The sequence below is a fragment of the Halichoerus grypus genome, chromosome 14 (genome assembly GCF_964656455.1).
Source record: "Halichoerus grypus chromosome 14, mHalGry1.hap1.1, whole genome shotgun sequence".
NCBI classification, from domain to species: domain Eukaryota; kingdom Metazoa; phylum Chordata; class Mammalia; order Carnivora; family Phocidae; genus Halichoerus; species Halichoerus grypus.
Genome location: NC_135725.1, coordinates 529,798 through 554,760, shown reverse-complemented (window position 1 = coordinate 554,760; position 24,963 = coordinate 529,798). Strand labels below are relative to the sequence as shown.

Genomic DNA, 24,963 nt, shown 5'->3' with positions numbered 1-24,963 from the left:
AAGCTCGGGGGGAGGGCCGGGGGGCTTCCAACCAGCACCCGGTTTGTGAACATTAACCGAGCTATACCATTATGATGTGTTATTTATTTTTGTAATATACACTTATTTAAGTTAAAAAACAAAACAAAACATGATGCAGGACAAACAGAACTCTGCTCTGATGAAACCAGGTTCGTAAGTACAATTCAGCCCTCAGGATGTCTCAGTTCATCCAGGTAACGGATACACCTCTGAACTAAACACAACTGCGTCCGTGGGAGCACGAGCACTGGACCCAAACAGGACTCTCCGTGGAGGCCGGCAACGGGGCCAGCACACTCCAGGTCCACGGAAGGGCATTTTCTTTATGGGGGGCTGGCCGCCCATCCCTCGGAGGCACCACCTGCTCTCTGGGCCGTGGCTGCCTCACTTCCACACGCCCCACTTCTCTGCGAGGTGGGAAAGGACAGATTCTTTATGGCAGGAGAGTGCCGGCCCTGCTAACCCACGGGAAACACACTCTGAAAACAGGCTGGCCCCCAACTCTGGGCACCAGGAGATCCCCTACAGCTACCTGTCACTGTGAGTCGTTCTCAGCAGACAGAAGAGACCCTCTCTGGAAGGATGAGGTCCTAGCCACGGTGGGAACTGGCATTCCCGAAGGGGTGCACAGTACAGGGGATGCTGACAACGCTGTCCTTCTCAGACGATGGCGTCCTCCCACTGCCAGGTCCCCCTGCATGCTCTCCTGGAAAGGGAAAGCCCACGCTGGTGACCCCGGAGGCACGTGTCCCTCTTGGGATCACAGTGTACAGGCTGGGGCCGGGGCCCCGAGGAGGGCCTCGTGTACAGTGATCTGGCATGCCCGTGGCAGGGCTGAATGCTTCCGAGGAAAGTCTGGGCGAGTATGCTTGACGTGATGGCTTCAGCGGCATGGCCCCGTTCTCAGGTACAGCGGGACCTGGGTTTACATGTCGGTGATGTCGGTATTTTTTACCAAGATTGATGAATATTTTGTCAGTCTATATAGGGTGAGTGATTTTTAAATTTGTAATCTATCAGTATTTGCTCATTTAAGAATTTCATAAAGTATTTTTTCAAATCAGGTATTTCTTGAATGACTTTGGCTGCACTTTTGATGGCCAGTTGCCATGCATTATTAAACTCCCTTTTTTTTCTTCAGAATCTTCCAGTAGACGTCTAGAGTTTAGCTAGAAGTCTTGGCTACGATACAAACAGTGATGGAAAACACATGAGCAGTAACAAGTTTTAATCTGGCCCCTCAGTCCTACGCCGGCTAATCTGTGGAGGCAGCTTATTCCAGTGTCAGCCAGGGTGCAGCCACACCACTCTCGAGCGGTGTGCCGCTCGCCTGCCGGGACACCTTCTCACCTCTCCTTCGGCAGCACCTGGAGCAGCAAGACACGACAGGGAAGGGGTGCATGCTGGGGGCTTCGACCCTCAGGACGGACTCCCTCCTGACAAGGTACGTTTTCAGTCTTTTCTTCACAGTTGAAGGAACAACTTCATAGTTGATACTAAGGGGACACTGACGTTATTAACACCAGTGCTTGTAAAACATATGACCAAGTTTACCTGCAGAATTCCTTAAAAGTCAGTACTTAAATACATAACATAAAATTACTCTAGCCTTTAAGTTTTATATAGAATGGATTCATTTTCATGTAACTGACTTTTACAGTTAAATGAAAACCTGTTATGATGCTTCACAAATGTTAACATGATTGATTTTAAAAATATTTAAACCAAAATCTTTTGAGTATGTTCTTTTAGGAAAATAACATGACCTTAAAATAATTAATGATAATGAAGTTTATGGATATCACAAGAACATTAAGTGAAACAGTAAATATTTCTTTCAAAATGCAAAACTATGATGTTTTCTAGTGTGTTTTCAAAATATGAATTATTCAAATGTCAGTTTTACTTACACATTTGAATATTCACATTGTTTTTGATAAATGTCTTCCTTATTCTTATGTAACAAGATAGCACTGGACAGTAAACATGGAGATGCATATAATTCCAAGAAAGAATAGTTATCAGCAATACTTCAACTAGCTCCATATCCAATAGGAAAGATCAGAAACTTCTTTTCACACAACTCCATAGTCAGAATTTAAAATAAAGATTTCCTTTGTCCTCTCCCAAAGTAAATTTTTAAATTAAATCTTAGGTGAAAAGAAATTAAACAATGTAGTTGATGTCCTACTTCCTCAGAATCTAAACAGAGCACAGCATTCCTTCTTGTTAGTGTGTTCAGAGATGTGGCGGCCACAAGCCATGGCCACATGCTGTGGGTGAAGTCACAAAGAAACCTGAGGGTCTATCTCTCTCTAAGAATAAAGTGGTTTTTTTTTTTTTCAATCCCAAGAATCACTGAGTTGTTTAAAAAGAAAAAAAAAAAAGGAAATACAAAGAAATCGTAAGCCCACACACATGTGAAAGTATCTTGATGTTTTTAATTTGTTTTCGGTATTTCACAACACAGCGTGGTGGAAAGAAGTCTTCTGTTTCCACCAGCTACCCCACTACAAATGAGTGTTTGGGTACCTGATCCGAGGTTTGAGACAAAGCACTTTACAAGCACAAGTCTTAATGCACCGTAGGAGACACTGGGGAACAAAGAGGTAGAAGTGTTTTGTTTTTAAGATGCACTGAAAAACGAAGAAGGACAAAAACTGGTCTAAGGAAAGGCAGTCACAACTTCTTTATCAGATGCGATTTACATTTCCAGGGTAAAGCGAATTATTTAAGGACAGTGTGCCCTTTAAAAGCATTAGTTTCCTTCCAGAGGTCCTGTAAGCGTCCAAGTTCATGTCTGGACGCTGAACTTCCTTACTTGTTCAAGTACAGGGCTGAGCCTCGATTGTACCTGGATCCAGCTCAGATGCCCTCTGTGAGCACACACATGGAGGACCTTTATCACATTTACAACTGACATCTGCTACTGGCACTTGTGAGTGGATAGGGACAAGTCAGCCCGGGGAAAAGTCGCCAAGCAGACCTTTAAGCATGGGATTTAAAAGCACAGTGACTTATTTTCCTAATAATAGTGTCTGAGAAGAAATACCATTTCACTTAGACAAACTTTCCGATCTAAGTTTGTGGAACATTTAAGTGGAAAATAGGAGTTTATGCAAATTCAGAGACACTTCTTAGCTCCATTTCCAGTCCTGAGAACCTGGCCAAACCGCGTGCCCCGTCCTCTCTGAGGAGAGTCTGCTTACTGTCTGGAAGTCACTGTGGCATTGGGGCCGGCCTGGGGGGGCTGTGCCAAGGGTGGTGCTGGGGGTGGGGTGGGGGCAGGCAATGCAGGAGCGAGGAGGCTGACCTCAGCCCCTCTGTGGGAGCAACGTCTCAGAGGCCCTTCCTGGCTACACCGTGCCATGGTTTATTAAGAACAGCAGTAGCACGGAAATAATATTCCAGATATTATTCTGATTAAAAGAAACTTGAAACCAAAGTCCAAAGCTTTCCATGAGTAATAAACTCTGGCAAAACTGGTCTAAACTGGGGAAATACTAAGTCTTCCTGAGAACAAAACACAAATATTTTTAAAGGTTTTAAAAATAGCACAATCTAACTACTGCCCAAACTTATCAAATAAGAGCTTAAGCCTAAATATTAATAAACTAAAAAATTTAAAAATAAGACAACTAAAAGTCACATCATTTTCAATGAGAAATAATACTCTATACTCTTTCTGAATAATGGAAAAACACTGCTATATAGCATTCCCTCCTGGACATCCCAATATTTTTCTACTGATAAAAAAATTGGTCAACTAGGATAGGGCACGGTTTGGGGCCTACTATCACTTGTACTTTCTCGCCTCAGATGAAGGGCGTAAAGGGTGAATCCCTCATGGAATCAAGGCTCGCCTGACTTCTCTTTTTAAGGAGCCAGGATATAAAAGAATGCAGAGAGATCACATTAATCTTCTATGGCTAACAGAAGTCAGAAGTAGCACGGAGAGAACATGCCAGAAGGCACTTTGGGTCTCCATATAAAGAATTTCCTATCAAGCAGAGATGGACAACAGGGGAACCGGATGCCCCTTGAGGAGCACTCGCTGGAGTCATGCAAGCAGAGAGTGGACACACTAACTGACCCAGCATGTTCCGGGGAGAATCCAACACCCGGATGGAGTTTCACCTACGTGCCATTTCCTGACTCCGCAGGTCTCCTCCCTCACTTGCAGGGGAAGGGCCCAAGGAGGCACGAACAAGGGGTGCTGACCCAGCAGCCAGCAACCAGAAAGCGTCCCGGGTACCCAGCCTGCTCTAGCAGCCAGAGCCCCCACCTCCTCCGGGGCGGGGGGGGGGGGCACGCTGGCTGATGTGCCTCCTGACCCCACTGGGGGCTGGCCTGCAGCCCTGATGCCCGGCTTGCCCCTCCACCTCACCTGCACGTGGCCTCTTCACACCGCGGTCCCTCAGCCTCGCCTGCACCTGGCTCCTGGGCTCTCCTGCGTCCTGAGGCAGGAGGAGCGAAGGCGAGTCCCGAGCTCCACTGCCAGGTCAGGGAAAGCCCAGAAGTGTCTGGAGCTCTACCACGGTCCTCTTGTTATGTGGATTCGTTAAGGTTCTATGGTCTTCTTACATCTATCACTGCAGCTACAGTACCTGTTACGTAGATTTCTCTGGTCTAGACTGGGAACCTACAAGCTCCCGTATAGCTCTAAGTTCCTCCAAGAAAATACCGAAACTCAGCAAACCAATTCAAAAATAACTCTGGATTAAACTCCTCATCTCCCACGGACCAGGGCAACTGGGGGCAGGCCTCAGGAAACTACGGCCCCCAAAGATTCCCCAGGTGGGCACTGCTGTCTGACCTTTTTCTTGGACTCTTGAGGGGAGGCTAGATGAGAAACCTTTAATTGTGTAGACCACCTGATGCCACAGAAGTGGCTGGCAAAAGGCAAGAGTACAGAGGGGACCAGAGCAGATTCTGTCGGCAGACTGACGTTTAAAATACTTAAAAACCAACATAATAATTTAAAAAAATAGGCCCCTAAAAGAGGAAAAGAGTCCTTCACTCAGTAGCCTACTCCCTCTTACTAGGTTTGTGTGTTCTATTTCAACCTTGTGTGTGTGTGTGTGTATTTTATAGAGATGGCTTTATATCTACTGTCTCCAACAGTAAACTGAGGGTATGAGGAGTAAACAGACCTCTGGTGAAGAATGCTGCCCTCTGAGTCTGGGGGCCACACACCTGGAGATCCCTGCAAAGTGCCAGCCTCGGTGCACAGTGCCTCCCCGCGGTTCAGCTCTGTTTACTAACTCAGGCATTTGTTCAGTTTTCCCATGAATGCACCTGACATTCCAGCTTTGGCTTTTACAACAAGCCCGTGCTTGGCTGAGAGTAGCGGATCAGGAGCTGTGGTTTTATTTTTTTGAGGAGGGACATGAGGGAGGAAAGAGGATGCGGAGAGAGGGGCCTCTATGTCACAGAATCTGCATCCTAACACTGCGCCTGGTACACAGCAAGGCCCTGACTCATGCCCACTGGAAAACTGCAGCAACCTCAAGCAAAGGCAGAGCCAGGGGCAGCTGTGGACATGGCAGGCAGAGCTGCAGAGCAATGGTAAAGAATAAGCTGGTACCTGCGACAAGCTTTGGTGTGGCTAAGGACCCACCCAGGGCTGAATTAGCTAGGGAATGGGAGTTTTAGAAGGTCAATGCAAAGCTGGGAACCAAGTACTAGGGAGCCAGGAACCACACAGATGCCTTGGGTCAAAGTCGGGCAGGCAGCTGGGAAGCAGAAATAACGTGCCAGAGACAAAGTGATAGTGGAAACGGAACCCAGCTGACCTTACCAGGTGCCTGTGGCCAGGGTTCCTGGGGGTTGGGGGACTGGACATGGAAAGGGAACCTGCCCATCCTGGAGCCGGCCGACAGACACCGCCGGGCCTCAGGCGGCCAGCACAGGGTCTCTGCACCATAGGAATCTGACCACACACCATACCCACTCCTGCCCTCCCAGCCCAGGCTGCACATGCACCCCTCCTTGCGCAGACCGGTGGCCTGGCTGGAGAAGAGATGACAGAGTGTGTGGGTGAGGCCACCGGATTTCAGGATGCAAGAGCGTGCTCCCACAAAGGCAGCAGCAGAAAATGCAGACCACACACTGGGAGTGTGGGCTCTACCTTGGGGTCTGACTCTTTTGGTTATGTGGCCTTGGGGAAGCCACTGAAGGTCTCTGCGCCTCCCGTTCCTCCTGGTTAATATGGGGGATGTGTCTGGAATCAACTGGATTGATGCTTCCATAAGGCAGGGAAGAGGTGGGAGGCCAGGCTGGTTCTGAAGTGAATTATTAACATAAAAAAGTGTTTGCCATTCTCAGGTGTGTCCTGATCGTCGCATAATCGAGTGTGGGTTATCACAGAGAAATCTCATGTATCTAGCTGGTGACGTCCAGCCACCCAGTGGACAAAGTGTTCACACTGCCATTTAGATTTCTAAGTTAAATAATGTTAATTACCAGGTTAATGACTGATGACAGAATTTTTTTCCCACCTTCCCCTGGGGATTAAAAGGCATACCACATATAGCTGAATATTTCATTTCTGATGCCTAAGTCCAGAAAGAGCAAGGCCATGGAGAGAGGTTAAACCTAATTTCTGGGTTCTGGGAAACTGTAAGCAGCCGACATGACTCGCAACGACTTGGGGAGCCAGATCTTCCCGAGGCTGGACCAACTGCAACGGCCTCTGGACGGCCTGTGCGGCTACGGTGCTGTCGTGTTAGGTGCAGCAAGCGGACCAGCTGCGCTGCTGGGGACCTGGCGGAGGGACATCTGGGGAGAGGGTGCATGCCCTCTGGCCAGAGCACAGCCTCACCAATGGGCATCTGTGTGCCACCCACTGCACAGGGAAGACTGGAAGACTGTCTTAGATGATTTCATAATTTTTGAAAATTACAAAGACTGTATGCTTCTCAAGTGACAGTTAAGAAACCATGATATGTAAACACACCTGTAGAAAAATCTGCCATTAGATGACAACAAATCTATGCTCACAAGGCTCTCGATCATTCATTCTAGTTTTGTGTGGGCTTTAAAAATACAGCTGAAAACAAATAACCCTGGCCCTCAAAGAAACCAAACAAACAAAACTCAGTGGAAAGATGAGCAAGAAAAGAGTAAGAAAGTCTGGCCCTCAGACGCTCTGGATCAGGTATTAGACAATGGAACAGATTAGAAGGAGGAAATCCAAGTACACTGTGGAAAAAGTGACCAAGTCTGAGACTGAGGCTGGCGGTGGGGAGGGAGGGTCATTACAGACAATCTCCAGATGTGAGGTCAAGGGGACATGGGGGTTTTACTTCAAAAGGGACATAGATATTAAGGCAATGGAAGGATATGGAGAAGAGGGAGTCAGGTATGATTATCTGTTTTTGTTTTTAAAAGCACTCATTAGTTTCCTAAGTATAACAGTAGTACTTATTGGCCATTATAAAAGTTAAAAAAAAAAAAAAAAAAAGACGACACACGTCATTCATGGTTCTACTACTCAGGATTATCAATTAGCTATATTTGTGCCAAGTTTTTGAGTGTTTGTAAGTATGCTTTACATATGGATTTTTTAGATTTGTTTTTTGTAATTCCAAAAATACAATGTTCCATATTTTTTTTTCAATTTTTTAAAAGATTTTATTTATTTATTTGAGACAGAGAGAGCACAGCAGGGGGAGTGGGAGAGGGAGAAGCAGACTCCCTGCTGAGCAGGGAGCCCCATGTGGGACTCGATCCCAGGACCCTGTGATCATGACCTGAGCCAAAGGCAGACGCTTACCTAAGCCACCCAAGCACCCCAATATTTGTAAACACTGCAAATATTTTGTGAGTTCAAAAGTATTTTGTGGAATACATACACCCTATTTTATTTTACTATTTCACTTTAACCATTAATATTATCTTTAACTTTTTGCTATTATATATAATTCTGTGGTGGACATCTTTATGCACATTAGAATTATTTCCTGAGACTAGATTACAAAAAGAATTAGTGGATGAAAAATAAAGATATTTTTAAAATTTCCAATGCATATTGCGCAACTGCTTTCCAAAAACTTTATAAATTTACTCACCCAGCAATGGGTCAGAATGCCATTTTGTTGTGCTCTTACTAACTCTGATTCTGTTTAAACTTTAACTTTATCTCAGTGTCTCCTTAGTCCTAGGTTGGCCCCCTACACGAGATAACATGAAGGAGTGCGTGCTCCTAGCGCTCTTGGCTTTATGCTCTGCCAAGCCCTTATTTCGCCCTTCGTACGTGACGCTAAAGAACATGATGCTGAAGGACATGGAAGATGGAGTGGATGGTGACCCTGATGATGACAACTCTCTTTTTCCAACAAGAGAGCCAATTAACCCCTTTTTCCCTTTTGATCTGTTTCCAACATGTCCATTTGGGTGCCAATGCTACTCGAGAGTTGTACACTGCTCCGATCTAGGTAAGAACATATGTCAACCTGTTTTGGAGAAAATGTCATTGTGATAAAATTGAAAGGATAGTAAGAGTCCTCGCTGAAATTTCAAAAATCAGCTCACTAATTGTAAAGCAATTTTTCATTTAAGTTTTTTGAAAATATAACAAATACAGAACATTTCCTTCTCTTCTCAAATTTGAATCAAAATGGTTCGTTTTAATTTCCTTCAGAGAGAATGGACATCACTGTGGTTCATTTCAGGATGTCAGCAGTTTGACAGTGTGCTTTCTAGTAACATTCTACAAGGACAAGATAAATTGCCTGTCTAGAGCCATAAACAGGTTATAGAGTTTGTGAAATCTCTAATGTAGACATTTTAAAGTCAATGCTCTTTGTTTTGAATGATTTAGGTTTAGAACCATCTAGAAAAGAAGTGACTGAACTAAATCACTTTCTAAAGTCTTAAAATGCATAACTCTCTGCTGAGTACTTTATTTTTTTAAATATTTCTAATGAAGACGCTCTTGAATAGAGGGGTACACTCATATCCTGTTCAGGGAGAAGGTATGATGGGGAATGCATACCAGGGTTCACTGTACCTGCCCACTTCCAGATGAGGGGTAGGCTCAGACCTGCCTCACTGTGGGAAGCCAAAGTGCGGCACTCACCTGTCATTCTGTACATACCTCACCTCTCCCTCGTGACCACGACAATGAAAAGGGTCTGGAGCCCTGTCACTCTTTCTCCCTCAGAAAATGAATTTCTTTCCAGAGCTTCCAATTTCATCAGGGGTGGGGTGAGCAAGGTCACTCCAAGTCTAAGTTACCTGGTGCTTTCTGCAGAGCCGCTCACTTCCTCCAAGACATTCCACTTCATTTCCTAAGACCAAAATCGTCTCCTATCAAAATGGCTACCTTGCCAACCTGCCAAGTGACTCCCTTCCCCTCTTTCTATCTGTGGTCAAACTTCTTAAAAGAGTGAGTCATCGCTGTAAACTATGGAGGGAAAAGTACTCAGGGCTACCGGGTAGAGTATTTTGACACTGAGCCCTTCGATGGGGCTATTAACTATACTACTGCTCCTTAGGAGCAAGGATGGCTCCCCCAAAAGCATACTAACATCTGAAACTCCCTGTAAAATGCATGAAAAAGGATGATGGATGAACGGTAAGTATAGTAAAATGTTGATGGTAGAAAGAGACTATGAGTTTTCACTGTAAAATTCTTTCAACTTTTCTTTAATGTTTGAACATTTCAATAACAAATGTTGGGGGAAAACAAGAAGGCCCCATGTTTGTCAAGCATAACTACTTTACGGCCTGACAAGCAGGGTGGGTATGTTCGGCCATCTAGGGAAAGCAAGAAAAGTAAGGAAGAAATGCACCAGGTACTGCTCTGGGTAATTTCCTGCTCTTCTTTGTGCTTTAATTCAAGAGGGGAAAAAAACATTAAGTCTTTAAGTAATTTAACTAACATGACTGAGTACCTACATACACAGAGAGCATGATGCAGCTGAACCTTAACCTCACATCACAGAAAGAAAGCTACTATCACCCCTGCAAAGAGGAGTGCGAACTGACAGGGGGGTCAAAGCAATGGCTGGAAAAGACCCAGCGCTGAGGGGGAGGGTGTCAGCAAAGGTCTACCGCACACCCAGACATCAACAGGGAGTTACAGATGAGTAAGTTTTTATAAATCAAATAACTGACAACTGAGTAGGGCAGTTCATTGTTAAAGGAAATGCGTAGTAACATTTTAAAGAATGTACATGAAAATAATATAATTTATTTTCTAAGCACAACTTTGTACATATTGAGGCTTCTTAATATGATCAAAACCCACAGGTTCCAATTCAGCCCCACAACAGCCTGAGTAGTGGCAGAGAATGTCACCGCTCCTCGGCCCTGGTGCATCAGCAGAAGCCGCACCTCAGTCATACTGGTGCGCCCTAATTTACCTCCTTATCTGTCACCTTGTGCAGATGAGCAGTGACAGCTAGACCCAGCTAGACACCTTGCAAAAATATATAAGTTACTTGAAAAGGTCTTCAGGTCTTTCCAAAGAGCAAGGTTTTGCTGTTTCTTAATGGTAACTGTGGATTTTAACAAACGTACATTTCTATCATATTAGAAAACTCTTCTTCAGCATATCATGTGTGTGTAACATGTTCGTTTATTTCTTAGGTTTGTCCTCCGTCCCAAGCAACATTCCATTTGATACTCAAATGGTTGACCTTCAAAACAATAAAATTAAGGAAATCAAAGAAAATGATTTTAAAGGACTCACTTCACTTTACGTAAGAATATATATGTTCATATTTAAGTGAAAATCTCTATCACTGCTAAAAGGATTACTCATATTTTGTGTAAACAAGTCTTACTTTTCTGTGTGTGAAAAATGACAAAATCCCTGATATTCAGTAGTGTTCTAGTTAATGAGAAATTAGATTTGATTAATTTAATTCAAGTGATGTTACCTGAAATGAAAGCCAGGTAAAAGGCAATGGGCTAAGAATTTAAGTAAATGGTCCTAAAATGAGCTTATGATCTATTTAGGTAATCACAGTCACTATACACTAAAATGAGTAAGATGATGATTATTTATAAGAACTCATTACGATACAGTTTAAGAAAATCTGTACCCAAACCTGTTGACTTATCTGAAGACACCATAAATCTCTGAGAGCAGGACATGCATTATATCTAATTAATATATACTTGTACAGCTTTTTTTCCCCTAGAACTTTAAAAATTAAAAATAATTTTTCCTTACAATGGTTATTAATATTTTAATATTCTAAGATTTAAAAGATTCTTAGTTTTCTATGTAACCCTTAGACCCTCTAGATTTTAGCAAGTAAAATGTCTAATTTATTTTGGAATTGGGTTTGGGAAGAGCCTGATTGCACACGTCCCAGCAATGGGGGTGTCCACTCTTCCCCTCAGCACGGATTCAGGGTGGTGGTGTGGAGGGCAACCAACACTCCCCTTTCAAGGCTATGTTTGCACATTCCCATGCCGTGCTAGCGGGCGGAAACGTAAGGCCTGTCACGTCCAGGGCAGTCACAGCACTGAGAGGAGAAGGTACAGATAGCGTGGCCACATCATTCTCTTTCAGATCCACGTAGGCCTGTTCTCCTGTCCTCTTCCAGGCCGCCCTGCCTTCCCATCACCCTCGGGTCAATGCGCGGACCCTGATGACCCATCCTAGCAGGCAGCGAAGGGGACTATTCAGTCCCATTGTGCAAGCAGTTCATGTCTGCTGGATGAGCAGGACACTGAGGCTGGCCATGTTCTAGGCACCACAAGGAATGATCTGTCCTCAGGCTACCTATCCTCTTGGCAAAGCCACGCTGCCCTGTGATGCCAGGTGTGGGCTCCCAGGGCCATGGCTGGACAGCTTAGATTTGGCAAGACTCCATAAGTTCCCATATATTAAAAAAAAAGAGCAATTGGAAGAGCATATATTTATCTTATACCTGAGGCATCACTAAAATATTAGGACAATCCCACCAAGAATCTGTCCAGTCCATCCCACCAACTTCGGACCACAGAAACTTCTGGAAAATGGCAAGGCCATTATTAACTCTCAGAAGTTGGAAATACAGCCTACGAATGCTTCTACCACTTCTTCAACTTTATATTGAGCTACACAACCACAAGAATAATTAAAGTCGTATTCAATACCAAAATCATAAACAGTTTTTAATTTGTCATACAATTTTATTACATCTTGGGAGTATCCCAGGGACTTAGCCCACTTGTACTCCCATTATTCACTGGGAAATGAGTCTGAAAGGTGTCAGGAGCTGTGTTAGGCTTGTTTCTGTGTGGTCAGTTTTAGGTGTCACTTGTTGGAAGGGTAGTGGGTTCTGGAGCCCGGCAGGCCTGGGCTCAAACCTTGGCCCCACTAGAAGTAAGCGCTGGGCCAGGGGCTTGCCTCACCAAGCCTGACTTCCCCTGCTGTGACAGAGCTGTAACAATGCCATGGAACTCACTCAGAGGAATGAATGCCCAGCACCCAGTGGCTCAGTGCTGCCGACAGCCCTCGTGCTTCCCGACTGGCTCAATGGGAAAGCACTTCTCATTGCACGCTCTCTACCTGAATTGTGCGCATGCTATTTTAAGACATTTAATTATAATATCATCTTGTATGGTACCTGTCCTTAAAGAGAATCAAAAGTGTTTTCCAGATAATCTATAAATTCTCCATGTTTCAGCTGGCTGTTTGGCCCTCTGGTTCTTACACAAAGGACAATCCAGCATTAGGGAATGAGTGGGATCATTACACACATGCCGAATTTACAGTCAGCTGGCTACAGCCTCACTCATCAGGAGGACTTCCTGTCCGACTTCTGAAAAGCTACCCTTTTCTCATCTTCTGTCCTTACCTATAACCACACTGCCTGGGGCTCTGTGACTGTCACTCCTGGAACGGCAAGGGCAAGGGAACTGCAGACGCTAACCCAGTCTGCAGGGGCAGCTGCATGAGACCCTCCATATAAACTCACTCCATCCTGCACTCCTCACTCTTCCTTTTAGGTAGCTCTGGCGATGCACGTCCCAGTGGGAGGATACCAACAATTCCCAGGCACACACTCCCTCTGGGACCCCCAACAGTGGAGGCCTACAGTAAGCGCCCACCGTGGCAGAACATATCGCAGAGGGCAGAGGAACTAGGCCAGACAGGACGCAGGTCACTCTTTGTCACTGGGCCCATTTCCTCAGTGCGAAAGGGAGAGAGATAATTTCTAACTTTGTATCATAGGGTTGAGTGAGGGCTCAACAAGTTGTTATCCCACTCTTCCCCAAAGGAGAAGAGAACACACTTAGCTGGTAGCATACAGGAAAAAGGACATGTTACCAGTTCCTGTTCTCCTTCAGGTGAGATGGCATACCTGACAGGAGGATAAGAAAAGGGCCTACAGGGCGCCTGGCTGGCTCAGTCAGTGGGCCGTCCGACTCCTGATCTTGGCTCAGGTCTCGATCTCGGGTCATGAGTACAAGTCCCAAGAGGGGCTGCTCTCTGGGTGTGGAGCCTACTTTAAAATAAATAAATAAATAAATAAATAAACAAATAAATAAATAAATAAAAATAGATAGATAGATAGGTAAATAAATAAATAAATAAATAATGAAGGCCTACAGGAAAGAGAATAATCAAGGGAGTTTAGCTGCCAAAGTGTTTGTATTTCTTCTGTGGAAGAACCACGGCGTGAATAACACTAGAAAGGCATATTAAGTCCGTCTGGAAACACTGGGAAGCTTGGTGTAGAATGGGATTGGTGACAACATTCATAAACGGAATGACTCTAGAGCTGCTCTCTGAAAGAAGGTCCCAAGGAATGAAGGCCCAGCCACCGCCCTCGGGGAACATGGAGTCGTTCCTGCTGCCCAGCACACCCAGGTGCTGCAGATGCCTCCACACGCCTCACGGGCTTTGACTCCTGACAGTGCAGAGCTGGGCTGCTGTCTGAGCTTGGAGCTCCTCTGAGGCCGCTGCCACGGGGCCCTGAGAAGGGGTTGAGGCATTTCTCAGGACCCACTGCTGTCTCCCCAGTGTCTGAGATAAGCCAGCATGCGGTGGGCACTTTGTAGCAGTTTACGCCTACACATCTCCAGTCTGGGAAAAATGCTTCACATCAGTAAACATAAAAGAAGTAAGGTTTGGGGGCGCCTGGGTGGCTCAGTCATTAAGCATCTGCCTTTGGCTCAGGTCATGATCCCAGGGTCCTGGGATCGAGCCCCGCATCGGGCTCCCTGCTCACTGGGGAGCCTGCTTCTCCCTCTCCCACTCCCCCTGCTTGTGTTCCCTCTCTCGCTGTGTCTCTCTCTGTCAAATAAATAAATAAAAATCTTAAGGAAAAAAAAAAGAAGTAAGGTTTTAAAAGTAGATGAAATCATACAAAAACATATTTGGTGTGACTGAATAGATTTTCATTTTATTTTATTTTATTTTAGAGAGAGTAAGGGTGGGGAGGGGCAGAGAGAGAGAGAATCTTCAAGCAGATTCCCTGCTGAGTGCAGAGCCTGACCCGGGGCTGAATCCCACAACCCTGAGATCATGACCTGATCCGAAATCAAGAGTCGGACACCTAGCCAACTGAGCCACCCAGGTGCCCTCTGAATAGACTTCTAGATATAATACCATCGATTACTTCCATGAAGGGAAATGGGGTGCGGGGGGGCGGGGGGGGGCGGGGAAGTGCTTAACTGCATGAACACATCACCTACTGAAAGATAAACCAAAGGCTCAAAACCACTCTGTTCCAACTCAGTAGTAAATATTTGTTTTAACTTAGATTGGACTGGGGAATTATTTACATATTAATAAAGTATGTGAATGACATAATTTCCACTGTTTTCCACAAGTAACTAATCACTGCAGAATATTGGTAAATCAAATCCACTTCGTAATATGGTCTATCTCTTTATGCTTTATCTAGGCTTTGATCCTGAACAACAATAAGCTAACAAAGATTCACCCAAAAGCTTTTCTAACCACAAAGAAGTTGAGAAGGCTCTATCTGTCCCACAATCAACTAAGTGAAATACCATTTAACCTTCCCAAGTCACTAGCAGAACTCAGAATTCATGATAACAAAGTTAAGAAAATACAAAAGGAGACATTCAAAGGAATGAATACTTTACATGTTCTAGGTAAGTTTACACAAACGGATGAAACATTTTGGAATTATATGCAATATGCAAAGATAGAGGTCTTCATCATCACCAGCAATGTTTAAGACTGGTAATTTCCAAAATTAACTTCTTTAATCCAATAATCTCTATCTATCTAAGCCATTTATAATTCAAAGTATCAAACAAAATTTATAGCCCTTAAAGAAATACGCCGTTTCTAACACACACTCTCAAGAATCCCCTTTGAAACATCTACTGTGGTTTCAGTTTTCTGATTGCATCCTAATCGGTAAAATCTGTTATGCATATTTAATTTAAAGGTAGCATTTTTTTAAAAAAATAATAAGGTTATGCTTACACCAAAAAAGGTAGTATTTTTAATGTGTTGTATAAACTACTCAAATATAATGTACAAAATTAATTCAGAGATTATTTCAAATGTACATCTAATTTATATTATCTGCTTTAAGATTGCTGAGCTAGAGAAATTTCTGTTGTACATTATAAACTCCACCCTATTTTACTTGTAACACCCATCATATAACCATGCTGTCTCCCTCGCCAATATTCATTCAAAATTCATGATCAATATTCTCATTAACTTCCTCACTCACTTAGGTCAGCCAAATGCCTGGCACTTACCAAACAGCCTCACTTACTGGCATCTCCCCAAAATTATATTTCTGTTAATCAAATAACAATTTCTAATTGACTTATAATTTTAAAAGCTTAGGTGACAAATAAATGTATACTGGAAAACACAAATGTTTTAAATTATATGAAGAATTATCTTTTTTCTAATGTAATATTAACACAACAAAATATGCTCATGGTCAGAACAGAGTGATAACAAGTCATTGACTTAGCAATTCAAAGCAAAAATCTATTATATATATTTTCTATAATAAATCTATTCTAGTATTAATCTACTGTAATATAAGCATATTGTTACTTCAGCCTATGTAATACGAAGCAGTCTTTTTCTGAGAGCAACAGAAAGGGGAACAGATAGACACAGAAATAAACACAGCAAGTGAAAAAGATGCAGGATAAAGCTCGTATTTCTCAGAATGTTCTTGGGATGTCTGTGCCCGCACTGAGTCTCCTTCATACACAACGGATGCATGCTAAATTATGTTATTTGCCCCCACAGAAATGAGTGCAAACCCTCTCGATAATAATGGGATTGAACCAGGGGCATTTGAAGGAGTGACAGTGTTCCATATCAGAATTGCAGAAGCAAAACTGACCTCAGTTCCTAAAGGTTTGTATTTATTTACGATAAAGTACTTAGAAAAAACTGTCACCTTTAAATGACCATGAAATGTATTGTTGTAAGCTGTATACACTGTCGAAACCCAAGGCGGTCAGAACCCTTTTTATCAGTAGGTCTGGTCAGGGTAGTGTGAAATTTGTTGTTTTCTCACACACATAAAGAGCCATACATAGTGCTTTTTCTTTTTCCTAGTACGAAACCAGAATCTTTTTGTTTCCCCAGTGAGAACAAACATTAAGAAGTAATGAACTTTTTATTCCTTCTTCCTAACATTTACTCATATATACCTGTCATTCCGTGAAGAACCTGCTGGAGGTGGACATTCTCTAGAGAGGAAGGTTGGGGAAGATGCACGGGGCCAGAGTGGGGCAGATGCAGGCTCTGGCGGGGGGGGCATGCACCCTGTACCCCATTCTTCACTCGGGTGCTGTGCAGATTCATGAGCCAGTGCACAGAGAGGTCTGAGGATGGTGTCAGGCACCCAGTGAATGGATGGAGACTTGTTCTTTATGATGGGACCTGAACCTGGTGCCTCAAAGTTAAGTGCCTCTTAAGTTTGCTACTGGACCAGTTTTCTAACCGTCTACTGCAAGCTCCCACTGTGGCAATGAGCTAGATCGGCTCGCCTTTCTTGGGAACCCTGCTCAGAGTCCGTTCCTCGTCTCTGACGGGTGCTCTCTCTCAGCTATGATGATGACCTGAGTCAGAAATAACCCCTGTGATTAATCATACAGTTTCCTTTCAAACAGCTCTGTCCTTCAGTGTCCACAGGAAAAGCAGAGACTTCACTGAAACCTTTTTCTACTATTCACCTGATCCAGAAGATTAACAAAACAAACATCAACTCTTAAGTTAAAGGACACAGCAAAGCTGCTCTTAGGAATCAAGCTGTGATCTTTCACTTAGGAGAAAAATCATATAAAGTAAAAGTTGGAATGACAATTTTGTTTTTATACAGGAAAAATCAATTTAATTCAGAACAACTCAATTAAAAAGCCACCTTATTTAGCATTCAATAAGGTGGTTGTTTTCAACAAGAAACCTAACATGATTTACTTCTCATCTTTCAGACACCACCAACAAAAATACATGCCACCTAACAAGTCCCATACATGAAAAGCCTCTGACATTCTGACAGTGGACGAACGTGAGGGGCAGGCAGAGGGCACGAGGGGAGGGTCAGGGAAGAGAACGGCCGGAGCTCACTGCCCCGGGGCAGCGCTCACCAGCAGCACATCCCAAGACCAATTAATTCTCTTCCAGTTTCAGTGCATCTTAAAAATGAAGGCTTCACTTCTCATGATGTTTTCAAGATTTTTCCAAAGGCTTAAGGAACGTATAACATCTTTAGAAATTTGTTTATTATTTATTTATTTATTTAAGGATTTTATTTATTTGCGAGAGAGAGCAAGAGAGAGAGCGCAAAAGCAGGAGTGAGGGGCAGAGGCAGAAGGACAAGCAGGCTCCCCACTGAGCAGGGAGCCCAATGCTGGATCCCAGGACCCTGGGATCATGACCTGAGCTGAAGGCAGACGCTTAACCATCTGAGCCACTCAGGTGCCACTATCTTTAGAAATTTAAATTGGAATTAAATCTCTCAACTTATATAACTGCTCTTTCAAGATCCCTACGACATTCAAAAGCCAGTGGACTTTTTTGTTTTTATCATTTATTTGCTAAAATGTGAAGGCTGACTGCTGAAATCCAATCATCACTAACCCCTGCGGCAGGATGAGATTAGGCAGAGGCCCAAAGGGTCCTGAGCAGACCTGACACATTAACACAAGGAGGGGTGAAACGTGCCTTCCTCCTGGGTCATTTGGAAAACTCTGCTACCGAGCAGCACTGCATGGAGGGGAGAAGACACCTGTTTGAACATAGGGTAGGAATAGAAGGATCTGTGCAAAAGCAGGCACGTTTGTTGACAGTCACTGAGCTCCCACCCAAACTCCTACATGGCTCATCTACCCTGCAGGGGCTCTGCTTTTCTCTTGGGTCATCCACCTTCTCCACGCCCTAGCAAAGGGAACGGTCCCCTCAAGTTCTACAAACTCTCTTCCAAAAAGTTTCCCTGACTGCTCAACATGAACAGATTTCTCTCTTTGAGTTGCTACAACATATTCTAGAACAGGCTGGAACATCTATGATACTCTTTTAGTGATTTCTGTATGTGTGATGGATTTGCTCAACTAGTATGTAACGTTTCTGAAGAGAGAACCTCCCCTCCATTCTTTTTACATATTGGAGGATATAGTCATTCCATAGATATAATTCAGTTCAACTAATCAGAATTCAAAAAAATTAGAACCCTCTCAGTTTAGAATTGTTTTCCTGTCCTCTAGGCTTTTTTTTTAACTTCTAAAATCCAAAGTAGACTCTGGAATCAACATAAACTCAGCCAGCAAATGTACTGATATGATATGTAGGGGCGCCTGGGTGGCTCAGTCGTTAAGCGTCTGCCTTCAGCTCAGGTCATGATCCCAGGGTCCTGGGATCAAGCCCCGCATGGGGCTCCCTGCTTGGCGGTAAGCCTGCTTCTCCCTCTCCCGCTCCCCCTGCTTGTGTTCTCTCCCTCTCCCACTCCCCCTGCTTGTGTTCTCTCTGTCAAATAAATAAATAAAAATCTTAAAAAAAAAAAGAGTACTGATATTTATAAGGATGCTTCAATTACCTTCAACAGACTTAACCACTAATAAAGGAAGGAAATGTTTTCAGTAAGAGTTGGAAAAAAGAACACTTTTCCCAGCTAGCTAACTAGAACCTATGGTTGACAAATAATACTAATAAAATAAGGCATGATTTAATATTCTGGTTAATCTGGGAAGGGCTAGGGTCAGAACATGCAGGGTGAGAAGAGAAAATGCCCACATTCATCGGGGACCTGGCATGTGCCAGGTTACACTGTAGATGCTTCCCTTTATGCAGAAACTACTACTAATTGAAGAGAATAAATACTGCAATAGATTCAATGTATCAAACAGGTAAAAACCCACGTGTTCATAAAAATACTAAAAAAAAATTTCACTGGTCACCTCTGGGCATGGCACCAACTCATTACTTAAAAGAAGCAAGCATTTATGCTGCCTTTTCCGTAAAAATTGTGACTAAATAATTGATGAAGGAAAATTCTTTAGATACGAATCCTACTGATAAATGTATTAAGCATGACAACATCAGACAATCACCATTTTTACATTCTTAATGAAATAATAGATCCTGTAGCACTCATCAACAAACACTAAGACCATCAGGTGAAAGGCTGATCTACTGAATTTAATCGTCTCTACATCGAAGCATAGCTTATAAGAAATGACTAAGACAAATGATATGTAGAAGCCTCTCAGTCCAATCCACAAATGCATATCTCAAACAAATCAATATCTGAAAGAAATCAATGCAAGACAGGGAAAAAAGAGGAAGTATATATTTAATAGTAGAAGAAATTTAAGAGATGGGAGAACCCAATGCATTCTGTAAACTTCTATCTGGATCCCGACCTGAACAAATCAACTGTAAAACAATGTATCTGAGATCATTAGGGAAAGGAATATTCCGTGATCGTGAAGAATCGCTGCGACTTCCGATAGCTGTAACCCTGACAGGATGGTTATGTGGAAACAAGAGGACCTGATGAGTTAAGGACATCTGGTGAGGCCTTTACAGGTGAAGTGACATTATGTATGGAATTTGATTTTAAATAATCCAGCAAAAAAACAAGTGAATGAAGAAAAATCAATGAACAAGCCAATGATAGATAACTAATCTGGTGGATGAAAGACATGTGGAAAACTGGACACTGCAGTGTGGTGGCTCATGACACTAGCCTCTATTTCTATGTGAAATTTTCCATAATAAAAAGTTGAAAAGGGGCGCCTGGGTGGCTCAGTTGGTTACGCGACTGCCTTCGGCTCAGGTCATGATCCTGGAGTCCCGGGATCGAGTCCCGCATCGGGCTCCCTGCTCAGCAGGGAGTCTGCTTCTCCCTCTGACCCTCCTCCCTCTCATGCTCTCTCTCATTCTCTCTCAAATAAATAAATAAAATCTTTAAAAAAAACAAAACAAAACAAAACAAAAAAAAGTTGGAAAAAAAAAAGCAGATCCGTAAAGGACTAAGTCTACAGTGTGAAACTTAACAAGTACATGAATAATCAGTTGGGCTTGGTTTTTTACTCCATCTAACATGCCTATTTCTTTTCTTACTCCAGATCTACCATCAACTTTACTGGAGCTTCATTTAGACTATAATAAAATTTCAACTGTGGAACTCGAGGATTTTAAACGATACAAAGACCTGCAAAGGTAAAAACCCCCCAAACCCCAACTCAGAAGTGGTAGGGATATGATGGAGACACTAATGAGACCCCTGGGGGAAGTGGAGGGACCTAATCAAGTCTGTCACTGTCGTGAAGATAAAATGAACAGGGACAGCTATTCCTTACTCTTTCTTGGGGGTAACAGAGGGACACCAAGTGAAATGAGAAGAACTTTTCAGATGCCCCCCTGGTTGGTGTAGGTTAGCTACAGAGTTTTGCTGACAGTGGAGGAGACGGCTGTCACACCCTGAAATAGGTTATGACGTGCAACCAGGAAGAACCTTTCTCTGAACACAGACGCAAATAGGTCAGGCTTCTGTTTCCCACTCAGCTGTGTTTTCAGCTATCACAACGTCTGCCTAAGAGCTGATGCATTTTATGCCATTTTCAGGCTGGGCCTAGGAAACAACAGAATCACAGACATCGAAAATGGAAGTCTTGCTAACATACCACGAGTAAGAGAAATACATTTGGAAAACAACAAACTAAAAAAAATCCCTCCAGGATTACAGGAGTTGAAATACCTCCAGGTAAAACATTCTTCCACTTGTGTTTTGTAGACTAGTACTTTCCTCTGCTTCTGTGAGATGTAGGAGTATCTGAAGCAAAGACCACGCGAGCAGCAAGGGTAACGCACATGTGACGACTCTGCAGGTTGCCTGAAGTGTTCTTAAGATCTGCTTCTAAGCAGATGTTAGCTAAAATGCTCAGGTATCCCTTTCCATCCTCCAGTTTCTCCTAGTGCTGAAGCCCTTGTGGCAAAGTTACTGACCCGGCTAATTTCAGGTTTCTGGGGTGGCAAGGGCTATGTAAAGGCAGGACTGGTCAGGAGGAATCCGAGGAGGATCATATATCCTTCTTTCTGGAAACGTTTCACAAAGAGCATGTGGACAAGGTCCCAGGTTTTTTCATTATCAGTGCAGTGCTAGATTAGAAGTAGGTATGATTTTTTAAAATTGATGTCAGAATACATAATCAGAAGTCAGTATTTGGGGCACCATGGATTCCTCTTTCTTCTTCTTCATTGTTAGAAACCTTTTTATTTGAATTTGGCAGCTCTTGACCAGGTGGGAAGGGCCCCAGAATCCTTGGAGCATCTGATAGAGTTTTAGATCCTCCCAAGAACAAAAAATGAAGACCATACTTTGTATATAATTTTAGGAGTTTCACAGATCTCCCTGATTTTCACCTATGTTCCTCAAATTAAGAATTCCTACTGAATCCCATTTCACCTTAGTCCACTTTTCTCATGTGTGTTTCTTGATTTACAACATCCTCATCTTCCAAGAAGCAAAAACACATTGAGAACAAAACTGGGCCTTGAGTCACTTGCTGCTTCTTGATTTCTTCCCGATTTACCTATAAACAGGTTTTGTCCCCTACACCCCTTTGAGATAAAAGCCATCAAAATGGATATGGTACAGACAAATGTTCATCTCAAGGCTATGAGTTTTACTTTTTTTCAAGTGTTGCATCTAAATGTCTAACCAGTGAGCACAACCTGAGTCTTTCCTTTCTCAAGCCATTCCCAATTTGCATTCTTTATTCACAAGTAAAGAATTTACTCTGATTCCAACTTCTGGCTGCTTTTAAATCTACCCATACTCTTACTAGCATTCTTTTTTTTAATGAATAGAATTAGAACACACAAAAAAGAGAATTATAAAGGAGAACACAAGTCATAAGGGTACAATTCAGCAAATGTCCCCAAAGCAAGCACACCGACATCCAGCAGTGTTTGCCAGTGAGGTGAATGCTGGGGAAAACTGCACCTTGCACTGAACATGAACTGCCGGGAAACACGCATGAACCATACAAAGCACCTGTCACAAAATCCCCGAGACTGATAGAGGGAACAGGAGGCTCCCACACCAAACTTCAAAGGTTTTAGCAATGACTGGAGTTCTCATGACTGGCTCAGATCAATCTCACCAAAATGTAAAGGTACAATCTAGAGGTAATGACAGCCAGAACTGATACCTTAGCCTTACCTGCCAAAATGCTGTCAGTAGACTGCTCTTACTTCTCAGAAATCTCAATTGCCAAAAAGACCAAAGAAGAATTTAAAGGGCTGATAAAGGGAATGGAGGGAAGTCCCTATACTGTCCATTGTTCCTGAGTAATAATATAAAAGACACATACACAGTTTATAAAACTGTATTTTGTCCATTGGTACAAAAAAAATATTTGACTATCGATCCTATATTACACATATGTATTCAAGCTTTTAACAGACATATTTTTCTATAAAGCAACTTACAAAAAAGCAGTTCTACACTTCTTTGCCTTGATCACAGAAAATGCTAGCTAACAATTCATATTCACAAGCCTAATCTTGGGAGCATTCAATTTCATTCTTCTGCTCATTTCTAGTACTTTTAAAACACAGTATTATCAACATGCAATGTAGTACACACACACACACACACACACACACCGCTACGTAGGTAGCAGAAGGGGGGGGGGGGGCGTGTGCTGACCCAGCAGTGTGCCCTGGGCCACCGCGGGGGCCCCTGCTGCACTGCACACACAGGACACTCTGTGTGTCACACAAGATCCCGAGAGGATATAATAAATATTTAAGAGGCATAAACATACAAGTACATATATATATTTTAAATGAAATACATTCAAATCAGTGTGAAATAAATGGACAAATAAACCCATGAACAAATGTGGACTATAGAAAGAACATCTTCATTTTACATCGATTGTGTACTTTCTTTCTCCTACTGCCACAGATAATCTTCCTTCACTCTAATTCAATCACGAAAGTGGGAGTGAATGACTTCTGCCCAACAGTACCGAAGATGAAGAAATCTTTATACAGTGCGATAAGTTTATCCAACAACCCGGTGAGGTACTGGGAAATGCAACCTGCAGCTTTCCGCTGTGTTGTGAGCAGAATGAGCGTTCAGCTCGGGAACTTAAGAAAGTAGTTATTAGTATTATCCATTTAATATAAAATTAAAAAATTGTTACATTTGGAATACTTGAACTCTATTAAAAATGGTGACATTATGCAAACAAGCAAAAGCTATTCCTAAGTGGTAAGTCCACCAACTTCCTTTATGACAAAAAATTTCAACAGAATTTTGCAAAACTATTGCTACATCAGGATTAAGAGAAACATGCATCTACTGCAGTTTCCTTTTGTAAACAAATGGATTTTACATAAATCTTATGCTTGAACATTCTTTTCTCAGTAACAAAAAAAACCACATTCAGTATTTAACACTTTGTTATCAAGTACATTTTAAAAAGAACTGTACTGTAATTGGAATGCTTGACTTAGCAAAATTTGTGCTCTTTCATTTGCTGTTAGCAAACCAAAATTGACAAGAATGGTTACATGAAGAGAACATTATACTATTCTTATTCTTTAATAACTCGGGTAGTACTGTAATGTTTCTGTTAATGTTGAAGAATGATTTCATATAATCTTATTCAAATTCTCATATCTTAGAGCTTTACTGTCTTTATGTTTAACTCCTTATAATAAGGCCTTCCGTGTTTATTATCAATTTGACAGATGCTATTCATAACATCTGGTTTCAGACTATAGCACATGCTTTCTTAATTTAATTATTACCTGATTATAAAACCTCTATAAAAATATATAGTGACTGTTTATATAAAATCTGTAATTCACGTTCTTTATTATCTCAGTTATTATAAGCTTTCAGTAGTACATCAATTGTTAGGTCATAGGACAACGTCACCTCAAAGCTAAGGCATACTTTCAAGATGTCCCTTGTGAGACCTTGGCCGGAAGAGCCTGGAGACTATCCATTCTACACAAACTGTTTACTCAAATATGACAAACTAAACAACTCTGAAATACAGCTAGTATAACTGAAGAGGCAGAGTCCTAAACAAAACACACAGAAACAAAAGGTCTGTACAAAAACTAAGCGTACCCTACGTATTTTTTATTTACATTCAACATAGGCAAAGCTAGAAAATGAAAAAAAAAAAACATTAAAATATTGGCTTGAAATAAAATACTTGTGCTTTGGTTTAATTTTTCTTCTCCCACCCAGGAACATAAACTATTTTTCAGTGAACTCTAACTTATATATAACACTTTTAGCACAGTATTAATGCTTTCTCATAGGAACATTACTGAAATACTCCCAAATATGCTTGTGCTATGAAACATAATCACCTTTTATCTTAAACTACCACAAAAACTAGATTTTAAATAATTTTGAGGGTAGTCAAAAAATACTCCATATATGTAAGGTGGGGTGGAGGGTTTGAACATCCAGGTCAGCAATGGTTTTGTAAAACGGTCTT

General features: G+C 42.5%; 2 protein-coding genes across 9 annotated transcripts in view; one reads left to right on the top strand and one right to left on the bottom strand.

Annotated features, from left to right (window-relative positions):
- Positions 1-24,963, bottom strand: part of CENPP (centromere protein P) — a 249,275-nt gene that overhangs the window by 99,065 nt on the left and 125,247 nt on the right. The gene's annotated exons all lie outside the window — the stretch shown is intronic.
- On the top strand, positions 1,281-24,669 carry ASPN (asporin). Of its 2 annotated transcripts, none has more exons than XM_036098129.2 (8): positions 1,281-1,465; positions 8,181-8,459; positions 10,618-10,730; positions 14,880-15,093; positions 16,229-16,339; positions 20,557-20,650; positions 21,056-21,194; positions 23,406-24,669. In XM_036098129.2, exons 2-8 carry the CDS (start codon positions 8,210-8,212, stop codon positions 23,601-23,603), a joined length of 1,119 nt encoding a protein of 372 aa, XP_035954022.1. In that variant the 5' UTR covers positions 1,281-1,465; positions 8,181-8,209; the 3' UTR covers positions 23,604-24,669. The 2 variants fall into 2 exon arrangements, with proteins under 2 accessions (XP_035954022.1, XP_077917363.1); XM_078061237.1 differs by lacking the exon at positions 1,281-1,465 and adding an exon at positions 4,749-4,818.